Below are 14,418 nucleotides of genomic sequence, written 5' to 3'. Positions count from 1 at the left end.
GCTTAAGATCTAAAAAAAAACCTCTTTGATTGTATGACATTTTACTGGAAATACTAACTCCCTGTTAGTGTTAAGGGTTATTGTTACTCATCTAACAAAGCATTAGTAGCACTTTGTCTAGGGCGGGGGGACATTTTAAACATTTTGCCGCCCCCCTCCCCTTCTTTCTAAATCAAAGCATCCTTTTAACCTTGTACCCCCTCCTTTAAGCCATTGCTTTAAGCTAGAGGTGTTAAAATCTAAAATGAACACTTTCCTGTGATGTTTATAAATGTGATCTCGCAGAGATTTTCTCTTGTTATAAGATTTACTACAGATCTCACAGGTACTTATCTCAATCTAAATATCAATAACATCAAAGTAACAGAATCTGTGTCTGTCTGTCTGTCTATATGTCTGTATCTATCTATCTATCTGTCACTCTGTGCCAAAGGATCTCACTAACCGTCAAACCGATATGGTTCCCCTTTACAGTATAGCTTCTCATATGTTCTGGAAGGTTTGTAAAAATTTAGGGGGAAAGGGTCTTTAGGAGTAGAAATAGAAACTTTTCTCCGTTTCAAAATATCTTGCTTTTAGCTTTTGAAATGAATGAAAAACCACCATTTTTTGGATTTTTGAGAATTGGCCAATTTGTAGAGATTTTCTCAGGCTAGAAACAAGATATTTTAAAACTGACAAAATTTTCTGATTTTTCTCCTCAAGGTCTTTACTGTGAGCATCATGAAGCCATAGTTCTGAAGCAAATGAATTTTTGACCCCCATAAGGGAGGCCTAAAAATTTCAAAGTGCAACTGCACTACTTAAAGAGGACTATCCACGAACAAGAGCAAGTGATTCTGAGCACATTCCAGCATTGATCATTGGCATTTTTTTAGTGAATATACTAGGTTCATGTTTATTATTTAGTTTATCGACTAAAAAGTTAGGTTTCACCATGGTTTTATATGAAAAAAAATTTGAAATGTTAAGCATAGTTTGGTGCAAATTCATCAAATGTTTTGATGAGTTCAAACTGTTGTTTAAAAGCTTTGACAAAAAAGTATATCATTTTGATTAAAAAGGGTTAGAAGCTTGTAATATTTTAAACAGGTTAATTAATGTACTTTTGCAATTTACAGCATTTGATGCTTTTATTTTATTTTGTCTTTTAAACTCAACAAAGCAGTTGATGATATTGTATCTAAAAATGCTTTACATTTTAAAGTTTTTTTCATATAAAACCATGGTAAAGCATAACTTTTTAGTCGATCGACGATAAACCAAATATTTAACATAAACCTAGTATATTCACTAAAGAAATACCATGGATCAATGTTGGAAGGTGCTTAAAATCACTTGCTCATGTTCGTGGGGATAGTCCTTTTTAGAGATAGAATATAATTACCTTGTGGGTTCGTTTGTGAGTATCAATGGCGGGTTTATTGTTGAATTCTTTGCCACACGTAGGACATGAGAATGGACCTCGTTTTCCTATGAGAATAGTAAATTTAAAGGTAGATAATAGTTTAGGGGGGGGGGGGGGGAATAATCAACCCCTCACCTGGCCCCCCTTCCTTAAAAGTCACAGTCAGACATATCTATAAGGGCAAGTTAATACAAACTAATAATTAAAACGTAATTCTGTAGGTACAAAGAAGAAAGTAAATTGACCAAAAAAAAGTAATATCAAATATAGATGGATAGATACTATAGGGTATTTGATAAATATATTAAAGGAGAAAGGGATATCTAAGATATTTTAGTTCCAGAAGTGTCGAAGCAACAAAAAATCGGGTATAGTCCCTTTCTGCGGGGGGCTCTAACCCTGCGATGCAATCACCTTACCTAAAAAAATCTACCAAAAGTTACTGTGAAAATACGATGAAACGCCCCTTAAGAGCCGTTGTCACAAAAGGGACTATACCAAAAAAATCATAATGATATAACATAAATCTAGGGTGAATGTTAATGATTTAAGATTATAGACTGTAAGTATTTAATTTTTACTACCGAACGGAGAATATTATTTTTTTTAAGTTGTAGTTAAACAATCATACACTATGCAACTGTAATTGAAAAGCAGCGCTTCTAAAACTAGTATTAAGTTAAAACCCGACCTGTATGGGTTTTTTGATGTCTGTGCAGTCGTTTCTCACTTGAAAATTCTTGAGTACATCCCTCCGTCTCACATTTATGCATTTTCTTCGCGCCCTGACAAGTAAGCCAAATACAGGGATCTTTAGGGTTAAAACAATGGACGATAAGTTTATAAACCCCCCTTATAACACCGTTCAACAGAAATACTCTTATTATAGCTAAAAGTTATCGGTAGACAAGTTTGGACGTTGCTAGTTTCTATAACCTAATCAACATTTAATTTACAAAGTTTTTATGGCAACTAATTAGAGATCGTGTTACAAACTGACGGACAGACAGACCAAGTGAAGTACTAAAAAAAGAGTTTAGATATTATTTTTAAAAAAATTGTTTCTCCAAAACTATTGGCCAGACAAAAAAATCATTATTGGTCCAAATATAATGTCTTACTGCATCTGATTTGATTTTATATTATATTTAGTTTGACCAATACTGAACATTTTTGCTGGCAAAGGGGAAGAGTTTTGGCAGGTTTTAAACACCAAAGGTTAAAGACATTTGAGATCTAGAATGACAGATAGCTTGCTTGTTAGATAGAAAGATTGACAAGTAGAAATAAACTACCTCGGTTTTAGAAGAATTAGCAGCATCTTCTTGATTTTCCTTTTCTTCACCTTCCTCTTTTTCTTCATTCTCTTCATCTAGAATTTTTTTTTCTTTTTTAAGTTGGGTTTATTTTTTTTCTATGGCCTTTTTTTTTTTTTTTTGAGATTTGAAGTAACTTCCCCAAAAATAGATTAACTTCCTTCCTTTTACTGTATTTGAAGATTTATTAAACAGAATGCATTTAAAAATTTTAGACGATTTTCCTAAAGTAAAAATTAAAAGATTACCTTCAGATGATTCTTCGTCTGTTACAGACATTTCTCCTTCGCTATCCATTTCCATCAGTTTTCTACGTTTAGAATTTCTACCATGGACACCTAGATAGATTAATAGATAGATACATGGCTTTAATCAAAACAGTACCTAGCCCATGTCCAAGAGCTTTAGACACTTAGACCATGGACACCTATATAGATGGTCAAATAACATATAACAAAGTAGGACGAATGGTTACGGACCCAACATGTAAAATCCTCACATCATAAATAAACTCAAGGCATATGACTTTTAAATTTATAACATATAGATATAACAAATCCGACTCCTCCAAAGGTTTTAAAGATAATTTGGTGGAATTTATAGATAAATATGTAGATGGATAAATACCTGGTTCATTTCTAATAAACAGCTGAACATCTTCTCCATGTTCTTTTTGTAGATGAATACCAAGATCATAGTAGTTGGCAATTATCTAGAGTTATTGTTCATAAAAATATATTTTTGTAGTTTGATAAATTTTATTTAAGGAGTGCAAGAAATCAAATGTCAAGGGTAAATTGAAGGTTTACGGTACAACTACAAAAATTGTAAGATGTCACCCTAGGAGTGTCTATTAGGGTGGGTTCATATCGGAATTAGAAAAAGCGGGGATATGCAACAGATAAAATTAACCTTAAAAACATTTCTGACCGAAAAAGAATTTTAAAAAATTGAGTTTTAGAACACGACCACTTAAAAATATAATTCACTACTTATTAGTAGGCAAAGACGACATTCAAAATTTTTTTTGGATCAGAACTATGGCTTCATGGTGCTCCCTGGAAAGGCCTTGAGGAGTGCAAGAAATCAAATGTCAAGGGTAAATTGAAGGTTTACGGTACAACTACAAAAATTGTAAGATGTCACCCTAGGAGTGTCTATTAGGGTGGGTTCATATCGGAATTAGAAAAAGCGGGGATATGCAACAGATAAAATTAACCTTAAAAACATTTCTGACCGAAAAAGAATTTTAAAAAATTGAGTTTTAGAACACGACCACTTAAAAATATAATTCACTACTTATTAGTAGGCAAAGACGACATTCAAAATTTTTTTTGGATCAGAACTATGGCTTCATGGTGCTCCCTGGAAAGGCCTTGAGGAGCTTAATCAGGAACTTTTGTCCGTTTCAAAATATCTCGTTCCTAGCCTTAGAAATCACTAAAAAACCAAAAAATTTTAAGGTTTATTGAGAATTGTCCAATTTGTAGAGGTTTTTTAAATTTTCTCAGGCTAGGAACGAGATTTTTTGAAACGGACAAAAGTTCCTGACTCAGCTTCTCAAGGCATTTCCAGGGAACACCATGAAGCCATTGTTCTGATTCAATAAATTTTTGACTCCCATTTATAAATAGCTATACAATTGAATGTCTGGTCGTCAGCGGTTTTAAGACTTAGGACAAATTTTAAATCATCCAGAGGTGTATTATATCTATATAAATTGAGTGCAGATCCCCGCTTTGGCCTCAGAAAAAAAATGTCCAAAATCGACCCACCCTAGTGTCTATTCTTCATGTTGACCCTGCTAAATGAGGGGGATGGGGGAATATGTGGTGGGGGGGGGGGGGGGGGAATGTAAGAATTAAGAGATCTGAAAACATTTTTTCCCCATTTTCTCCCCTCCTTGGTGAAAAAATTAAAAGTATAAGTGGGAGGGGGGATAATATGAATAAAATAGAGTTCTGAAAATATTATTCCATTTTTCTCCTTTCTTGCTGGAAAAATCTAGGAGGGGAAAACAAAATATAAAAAATGCGGCAGGGGAAAAAATGAATCTTGTGCAGAATATACAATACAACACTGTGTCACCCACTATACCCCCCCAGGGATGGCAATCCGTGGGGAATCCAAACGGATTAATCCGACTTTAACTAACGTTCTTAGTCAGACGGACAAACGTAGAGACGTACGGATATTATCGAATAGCTACACTTCGATCGGCTCATCATGATTTTGCAAACGATAGAACTGTTAGGATTATCCTTTTCACGGACGCCTTTTATTAGCCAATAGAAGTTATAAAGTTATTTTACGAGTTTACAATTTAATAATACATTTTATTAATAGTTCATCAGTAAATCAAAGACATTTAAATTTCACTCAGACTTGCACTACTTATAAACTAGATTCGCAATTTAAAAAGTTTTTATGTACAGACCTTGTTGCATTTATGGCATGGGAGGTCGTAGCGATGATGCTTATAAATATGATCCTGTAACATTTCATAAAAAAGTTATCAAAGAAAAAATACCATGATTCTTATATAAAAGTAACAGGTTGTCTTTCTGTCTGTGTGTTCAGAAGGGTATTGCTAACGGCTTAAATGATAAGGTTAACCTTTAAAATGTAGCTTTAATAATTATTGAAAAGGTTTATAACTAGAAAAAAATGACCCACAATTTCATTTTGAAGATCATTATTTTAGAGGTCCTTAGAGCCAGGGTTTCGGATCCGCATTGATTTTTTGCGGATCCGGATCCGGTTCCTGATCCTTGACAATAAAAATAAAATCACCAAACTTTTCAAAAATATTTATTCTTTAATTCGAAGTCAAAAATACTTTTAATTTTCAAGTCTGACCCTAAACCTTAAAGATTGGCTCTCATCAAGAGAATGTCTGAGATTTTATATAAAGGGGACTATCCACAAACAAGAGCACATGATTCTAAGTACCTTCCAGCATTGATCCGAAGTATTTTCTTTTAGAATATAATAGGTCACCATATATCATTAATGTATTGACGAGAAAATTTATGTTTTACTATGATTTTTTAGGTATTTTAATTAATTTTGAAAACATTTATGAAGTTAATTCTTTTAATAAAATGGATATTTGATAATACATATGTGAATACTTGTGTTATATAGATTGTAAATTAATCCATATTAACATTAATTTAAACATACATATGAGATATAGTAAATGTGCTTTTGACTTTTTAAAATTTTTATCATTTAACAACATAGACAATTAAAGACACCCCGAACTCAACAAAACGTTTAATAGAATTTTGATTAAAAATACTGGACATTTTTTTACTTTTCTTCAAATTGAAGTGGTGAAACATAAATTTTCTCGTCAATATATTAATTATTAATAGTGACCTTTTATATTCTGAAAGAAAATACTCAGGATCAATGCTGGAAGGTACTTAGAATCACGTGCTCTTGTTCGTGGATATTCCCCTTTAGGTAGATTTTTCCATTTTTTCCGCATTTTTTTGAGTCCAAGGATCCGGATCCGGATCCGCATTTTTTTGCGGATCCGGATCCTTGGACTCGAAAATATGCGGATCCTTGCGGATCCGGATCCGGATCCGAAACCCTGCTTAGAGCCATACAAATGTCGAAAGAGCATTTTAGGAATTTAAATTGTTGAAAAAAGGCATTATAACTTAAAATTGGCAGAACAGGTCCAAAAAAGCATGAAAATGGCTAAATAAACTTTGTTATGCTCCTGCCTTCATATTCTTTCTTGTTTGGAACACTCTGTTGCACACATAACATTCACAATGCTCTATCTTGTGCACCTACAAAAATACATATATAGGATTGACTTAAAAACAAGGATGGCAACATCCATATAAGAGAAGCTCTGGAATCAATCAGTAGAACAAATTAATATGAACACTTTAGTTTAAAACTTTATACCTAAGCAAAATATTACCTAATAAACATAATCTTATATAAACTTGTTGCAAATTTGCCAAAATAAAGGACGTTTACATTTTTAGGACTTGACAATAAAAATACCTGACCGTGATATAGGGAAGGACGTGTCGTACAGTAAGTGCAGTCAATAATTTTTTTTTTGTGGAATATTAGTGCAGCTACTGTAAAAAAGGTAGTTAAATAATAATTAGTTTATGAAAAAGTAATTTTATGAAAAAGTAATTTTATGGTAAAAGATCCATCTAAATCACATTTGAAGTTCAAAAACTTGCTTAGAGTAAAACTTTCGTTTCGAAGACGACATTATTACATTTATAATATACGCAGCATTTATAACTTTAAAATCATCGTTAGGCGACAACCAGTGGACCGATTTTAGATTGGTCAATGGATTTGAATTTAATACGACCAGGACTATTTTTTTGCCACCTTGGACGACTAAATCGGCCAAGGAATAACCGGCTACGGTATTTTTAAACTTTACTTCTATTTTATGCAATTATTATCATGTCTACAACTTTAAAATCATCGTTACGCGACAACCAGTGGACCGATTTCAGATTGGTCAACGGATTTGAATTTATTATGGCCAGGACTATTTTTTGCCACCTTGGACGACTAAATCGGCCAAGGAATAACCGGCTACGGTATTTTTAAACTTTACTTCTATTTTATGCAATTATTATCATGTCTACAACTTTAAAATCATCGTTACGCGACAACCAGTGGACCGATTTTAGATTGGTCAACGGATTTGAATTTATTACGACCAGGACTATTTTTTTTGCCACCTTAGACGACTAAATCGGCCAAGGAATAGCTGGCTACGGTATTTTTAAACTTTACTTCTATTTTATGCAATTATTATCATGTATACAACTTTAAAATCATCGTTACGCGACAACCAGTGGACCGATTTTAGATTGGTCAACGGATTTGAATGAGACCAGGACAATTTTTTGGCCACCTTAGACAACTAAATCGGCCGAGGAATAGCCGAATACGATATTTTTAAACTTAACATGAAGAAAATGTGGGCTGATTATTTTAATCGGCCGAATCCGGCCGGCCGATAACGAAAACAGCTTGCTAATACTGTTCCAATTTGGTTACACTTTTAAGGGAAGGTTTATAAATGTCTTAGGGTTGGTTTTAGGCTTTGTTCCTGACCTCCATCAGACTCCCCAATAGGATAAGGATCAAACAACTAATATTCTAATATTATAGCTTCTAAAATCCTTATTTCTGAACCGATTTTAAAAAAATAAAGGTCTAGCAGCACAGTTATGGGACCTGGAAAACGATTAAAGCAATCGTTATATGCTTGGATTGAATCATAACAAGGATATTAAAAACCGCATGAAGATTTAGGGTTGGCAGAGTTAAAAAATTTCAAAAAAATTTCAGATCAAGGATATAAACTTTTCAGATAATTGGCAATTAAAATCCTTATTTGTATCATAAAAGGTAATAGCTGCACTATCATTCCAAATGTTATAGCCATTTTAAAGAATATTGACTGCACTACCATAATTAAAGAACAGCTTGGCTTTTAAAAAGACTTGATGTACGGTCACTGTTAAAAGCAACAAGCAAGACAAAAATGACTACAAAATCCTACTTGTTACTCTAAGAAAATAACACTTGAACCGAATTTAAATGACAACAAACTTCAAAGCAATTTTATTCTACATAGTTAGGTTTGGATAAGGTTAGGAAAGCCCTGCAGGGATGGCCCAGCCATAACCAAAAGTAGGCTGTTCCTTTGGTCTCCTTGTCGGTTCGTGAGACAATATCCAGAGACAAAACTGTGTTTAATTTGTAGATTAAGATAAATAATTAATCTATCTATCCCTTACAAAGAAAAGCTTAATACAAACCTGTTTGTGATAGTTGAGTTTGTATCTAGACTCAAAAGTTTTGCCACAAATTGTACATTTACTCGGAATATCATCAACCTAAGCAACATAGATAGATATCAAACATATTTATACAGAGTAAAAAGTATGTGCAGTAATAACAAGCAAAGTGCTGAAAGCGTATTTGTTTGTATTTCTAAATAAGTGAGTTGTCTGTTGGTAAATGTCCATTTGATTGCTTAATTGAATTAAAGCAACAACAAAGATATCTATGCGTACGTAGACAGGGAATGCGAACAGAGACAGGGAATGTGTAGCGACAATTGTTTGGTTCCCTACACAATCCGACAAATCATATGGAATACCTATTAGAGCTAAGATATATAGAAGCTACGCAATTTTTCATATTGACAATAACTGATAATTCCATATTTTAGCGAAATGGACACTATACAAAGACTATCATTGGTAATGGGACCGAGCATAGCAATTCTGTAAATATTACCTTATGATATCGTTGATGCCAACCCAGATGTTTCTCAGACTTGAAAACTTTACCGCAAATCTTGCAAGCATTCTCGTTTCCACCACTTAAATCCTCATTTTCTCCTTTTACTCTTTGTGTCAGGTACTAAATAAATAGATTAATGGATAGATGAAAAGTATTCTTATTTAAAAGTAACATGATCTGTGTCTGACAGTGTGTTTGTGTGTGTGTACCAAAGGATCTTGCTAAACACTGAACCGATTTGGTTCTCCTTTACAGGGCAGCTTTTCATAGGTCCTGGGAAGGTTTATAACTATTTTAGGGTTGGGTACCACCCCCCTTCAAAGAGATATCATCCCTCAAAATATTTATTTTTTATTATTAAAACTACAATTGAAAGGGATAGAATTGACTTAGACTTTAAGTTTTGATTTTACAAAGTGTAACCCCCCTCCCCACCAAATATTTAGAACAGACATATACATATACAAAGATTCAACTAAAAGATACCTTATTTTGTTTGACTATTCTCTTCCTGCTCCAAGGCTTTACTACTTTTGCTAGATCCTCTCCTTCGCTCTCATCCATATCCATATGGGCGGGGTCATCCACAAACTCGACAAATTCTTGTTTCATCATGTCCATAGGTAGTGTCTGAACCATTTCATTTGTTTGGATAATTTGTTTTCATTGTTCATCAATTTGTATTGTTTGTAGGTAAGTTTACAAACAAGTACCTAACATATTCAGTAGGTAATCAAATATCTACTAAAAAAAACTATTTTGTACTTTCTTTTCTTTATGGAGCAAGGAAAACCAAATTAAATATGTAGAATCGCAGCACTATTACAGGGTGTTTTTTTCTATCATATCTTAATTTCTTCAAAGGGTTGGGACATTTTGTATAAGAAAAAAATTTAAAAAATGCACGCATTTTTGCACTCTTTAAATTGATCATGATCAAAAAATCTTCCAAAAATAGGTAGGTACTTTGGAAAAAACCCGTTTTTTTTTAAAGGCATAATTTGTTGAAAATCGCCAAGTATTTTTTTCTTATACAAAATGTCCCAACCCAATAAAGAAATTAAGATATAGATTATTAATTTCTGTCAATTGCAAGTGGGTTATATTAAGCAATACTTTTGTCCTATTAAAAAAAAAAACCTGTATCTCTTCTTTTTGTGCACTTTTGCAGGCATGAATGAGAAATTGAGAATGGGTTAAAGAAAATTAAATAAGACACTGTTTTCGCCAAAAAAGATAGAGATAAGATAGCCAAAATTAATCCAAATTTATTCCTTTGCTTCAAAAAACGAGTCATCCTCATAGCCCTCTTTGTCATTCAGATTCAGAAATACGGGAATAACTTTGAAGATTTCTTCTTGAAGGTCTCTTAGGGTGACGTCGCCTTGCAACTGAGGTCCGAAGGTTTCTTTCACCTGCTTAGGCACTGAGGGATCAATTTTCTCAAGGCACCAAACAACAATCAGTTCCTCGCACATGGGCGGCAGTATCTCGTCCTCACCCAGTTCGAATCCAGTCTTCCGAAAATGATCACACACGCTGGCCCGAAACTTGTAGTAAAACTCGTTCAAATCCTCTTTGGGTTTGTATTTGACTTCACTGATGTCAAAGATATTTTCGCGCAAATATTTTTTGGGGCTGTGGTGGTGTACTTTTTGTTCGATGGGATCCTCTTCTTCAATTGTTTCCTCAATTTCGACATCTTCCTGCGTTTCAGGGTTACAAGAAATAAGTAAAAGGATTTTGAAAGGATAAATCCAGGAATTTGGTTTGCAGAATTTGTTAGGTATAAGGTTAGAAGATTCAGATTCATTACACTGTGGGCTAGAATTGAATCAAGACAAAAGTAAGTGCCGAGCCCTAGGACCTATGTATGGTGAAAATAGACATAAAACTATGATGATTCCAGGTAAAACCAAAATATTTTAGCGGGGGCTTTTTGAGAAAATTAGATTTGAAAATTTCAGTTCAATTTTCACCCCCTAGGAGATGCCGCATAATCATGACAAGAAACGCAAATATTATTTATTTTAAATTTTGAACAACTTTGCTTTTATAAAGTTCTTCATAAAACCACTCCTGAAGGGAGTTAATAAATGGCCATTTTTATCACTTGCTTTGCAAAGGTCACGAAAATTCAGCCTAAAATAAATCATACATAGAGAGGTTTTAAGAAGGACTTCATAAAAGCAAAGTTGTTCAAAATTTAAAATAAATAATATTTGCTTTTCTTGTCATTATTATGCGGCAACTCCTAGTGGGTGAAAATTGAACTTGAAATTTTCAAATCTAATTTTCTCAAAAAGCCCCCGCTGAAATATTTTGGTTTTACCTGGAATCATCATGGTTTTATGTCTTTTTTCACCATACATAGGTCCCAGGGCTCGGCACTTACTTTTGTCTTGATTCAATTCTATCCCACAGTGATTATACAATTATTAAAGGGCGAATGTATAATTGGGACTCCTGGAGAGGAACTATATTGTACCCAAGAAATCCGTGAGTCCATATACCTGTTTAACATTATGTATTATGTTTAATCGTAGATCTAGGTAATAATACATAAAAAATCTAAATTAGGTACTAAATATTGTATTTATTACAGAGCAAGTTTTAATTCTCTGTAGTTCCTGCAAGCTAAAATATAATAATTTATTTTACTTTATTTTTAGCCCTGCCTGTGAATCATCATGTTCTTGTTGAATATGATGCCCTTGAGAAGTGGAATGGTGAATTATCTGAGATTGTGAGGACGTGGGCAGAATAAGTTGCTGAATAATCGGTGCACCCCCTTGAGATGCAGAAGAAACAACGACATGCTGTCCCTGATTCAGCTGGATGGGTTGATGGCGGTTTATAATAATGTTTCCTCCAATTTCTTGGACTTCAATGTGTTGTGTATGTTCAACAAGTTCATGTTGCTGAACCTAAAGTAACGTTGAAATGATCATTTTATATTCCCTATGATATTTGTCATTTGTATGAAGAAAAGCCTTGCATAAGTACCCATTAAGGCTATTTTATTGTAATACCTTAATTAGGTACCTAAGGCTGTTTAAATGTGTAGTCAATTATGTTCAAAACGCAGCATTTGGTATTCGCAAAAAGAGACAATGGCAAATAAATTTTAAAGATAGGTATATAAAATATTAAGTGATTATGATTTGATATTGTGATCCTTCAGTGCAAGTGAAGGCACACCTTGCCAACATTTATAATTGTATCACATTGTAATTATAAAACATCAGAAATTAGTATTTACAACCCAGCTGAAAACTAACACTTTAATTTCTATTATTTTTACTGGTTTTAATACATCTCGGACATAAAAATGATCATCCCTCGATTTGAACAATTTGCTGGTGGGGTAGAATATGATGTTCACTCTCGTCAATGGTTCGAATCTCTATTGTTGTATTGTCCAAAGAACTCATTTTTATAACTTTGCTGTTATCTTTTTCACTTGAAAAGGTTTTTTTTGTATGTATTTCACATTTTTATTCTTCTATAAGAACATTCAAATTCTGAAAAAGAACAATTCAATTAGTTAAACACAATAGTTTCAAGGGATCTTTTTTACTTCTGAAATTAGTGCTCAAAATTCTAAGAATCATGTAATAGTTATTTCTCGCATCGTATATAAACAGCTTTCCCACTGCGGCCCTGCAGCGTAGAGTAGTGTATCTTTTGTAAACAACTTTAGTCAACACGATATTTTGCCTAAATCCCGACAAAATTTATCCTTTTAGTAGGTGTTAAAAACATAATATCTTTGGTCTTTTTTAAGATAAATTAATAATTTTTTTTTGGATAAATAATTTAATTATGGCCTCATTTATTGTTTTTTCTAAAAAAAAAAATTAAAATTTAATTTTTTAAGGGCAATTAGAAGTCCTTAAATATAAGGTATTTTTGAGCGGTTACTATTAGCTTAAAAATAGTGCTACCATTATACGCAGCAAAACGCGGCAACAAGACATGCTTCATAATGAGTGTGCCAAATTTCATTAGATTTTATCCGTGGGAAGTTCACCCCATCTCACCCCGTATGAGGCATACTTTTTCTTACCATTTCGGTTTTTTCCCCCTGGCGGCTTGGGGGTGGGCAATATTTTTAAAATTTAAACCAAATGTTTTAGACATTTTTAAGACCTTTCCAAAACATATTTTAGATTTCTTGTAACTCAAGTATTACTTGCACTTCAAATTTTCAAATTTTTGAGCAATGTGTCTGAATTTCTCCCTCCCTGCGTTGAGTAAAACAATACGATTTTTTCATCAAAAATTTGCATATCTTGGTAAAACAACGGTAGAAATGATGAAATAAATTATATTTTTTAATTTTCCTATTAAAATACATGCAATCCCATTTCGAAAAAGGAAAAAATTAAGTCATAACTCCTAAAAATAAAAAAGTTATGACAGTTTCAACTGTTAAGGTCAAGATTTTTAAGCAAAAGATACGCTAGGGCCACTGTGTTCCGCGGATATAGAAGTTACAATTATAAGATTAAAACCAGTTTTTTTTAGCCCCGAGGTGCCGAAGGCACGGGCTATCCACCGGATTCGAATGAATAGGTTACATAGGTTGTTTTGTTGGTCCTCAAAAAAGTTACAAAATGGAACTAGGAGAAGCTAGCTAAATTGTAAAGAATAACCTCAGGTTATTGTCAAGAACCTTCGGTATATACAAACAGACAGAATCACAGACATCATGTTTTACAAGGTTTAGGTCTAGTGGTTAAATTTCTTCATAGAAAATAGGGAAAAATTATAGAAAAATAGTATATATATAGATTATAGAATCATTTTTTTGCCGGCCTTAATGACGTACTCAAAAATCACTACAACGTTTCACTTTTTGAAAACCAATGAATCATTTGGTACTTTTAATGACTTTTGAATTGTTTAAACTTTTGATCCAAAAAAATCTACAACAGGGATAATTTTATTTACTCTCTCATTGGAGAGGGACGTATATCAATTTATCCTCCATTATCTTATCACTTAAGATCCCTGACCATCATTAACCTTGCACATCATGACGAGACAAACGCCGGTTGAATGTTGATAATAAAATGTAACGATTTTCTCTTTTTAATAGGTCAGCTACCTTTACCAGCAGCTAACGCGTCATAGCCGTAGGTTGAAAAAATTCCAGTTTTCAAAGTGAAATCCAAAACAAATATGGCCGTTTTGCCTAGTTAGGCGAAGCCTAAAATTGCCCCTTACCGTCTTTTTGTATGATTTGCCTGAAATTTTGTCCTGTACAGCCCTGCCCACTCTGTTCAGATTAAGAAATAGTTTGACGCGTTCCGCCATTTTGGAGTTATTAGGAATAAAATTTGGCACGGGCCGTCTTATTTCTTTAGT

At 33.3% G+C, this 14,418-nt stretch overlaps 1 protein-coding gene across 1 annotated transcript; it reads right to left on the bottom strand.

The window, feature by feature from the left end:
- Positions 1-2: 2 nt before the first annotated feature.
- LOC145324454 (uncharacterized) lies at positions 3-12,565 on the bottom strand. The gene is made up of 15 exons (XM_080167041.1): positions 12,389-12,565; positions 11,724-11,974; positions 10,322-10,751; positions 9,532-9,677; positions 9,040-9,165; positions 8,556-8,633; positions 6,465-6,533; positions 5,162-5,215; positions 3,352-3,436; positions 2,973-3,062; positions 2,704-2,780; positions 2,100-2,193; positions 1,388-1,473; positions 191-339; positions 3-9 (listed from the first exon to the last, which is right to left on the bottom strand). The coding sequence occupies exons 1-15, from the start codon at positions 12,477-12,479 to the stop codon at positions 3-5; spliced, it is 1,833 nt and encodes a 610-aa protein (XP_080023167.1). The 5' UTR covers positions 12,480-12,565.
- Between the last annotated feature and the right edge of the window lie 1,853 nt (positions 12,566-14,418).

This window comes from Acartia tonsa, chromosome 7 (genome assembly GCF_053477335.1).
Source record: "Acartia tonsa isolate MP-2025a chromosome 7, ASM5347733v1, whole genome shotgun sequence".
NCBI lineage: Eukaryota > Metazoa > Arthropoda > Copepoda > Calanoida > Acartiidae > Acartia > Acartia tonsa.
This window is presented reverse-complemented; position numbering and strand designations above follow the sequence as displayed.

What these genes read in the sequence shown, in the direction of transcription:
- LOC145324454 (XM_080167041.1), bottom strand. Translation starts at nt 12,479, where the DNA reads ATGAGTTCTTTGGACAATACAACAATAGAGATTCGAACCATTGACGAG. An exon ending in AACTCAACTATCACAAACAG is followed by an intron (nt 6,534 to 8,555) that starts GTTTGTATTAAG and finishes GTATTTTTGTAG; the next exon opens with GTGCACAAGATAGAGCATTG. An exon ending in ACATCAAAAAACCCATACAG is followed by an intron (nt 1,474 to 2,099) that starts GTCGGGTTTTAA and finishes CTATTCTCATAG; the next exon opens with GAAAACGAGGTCCATTCTCA.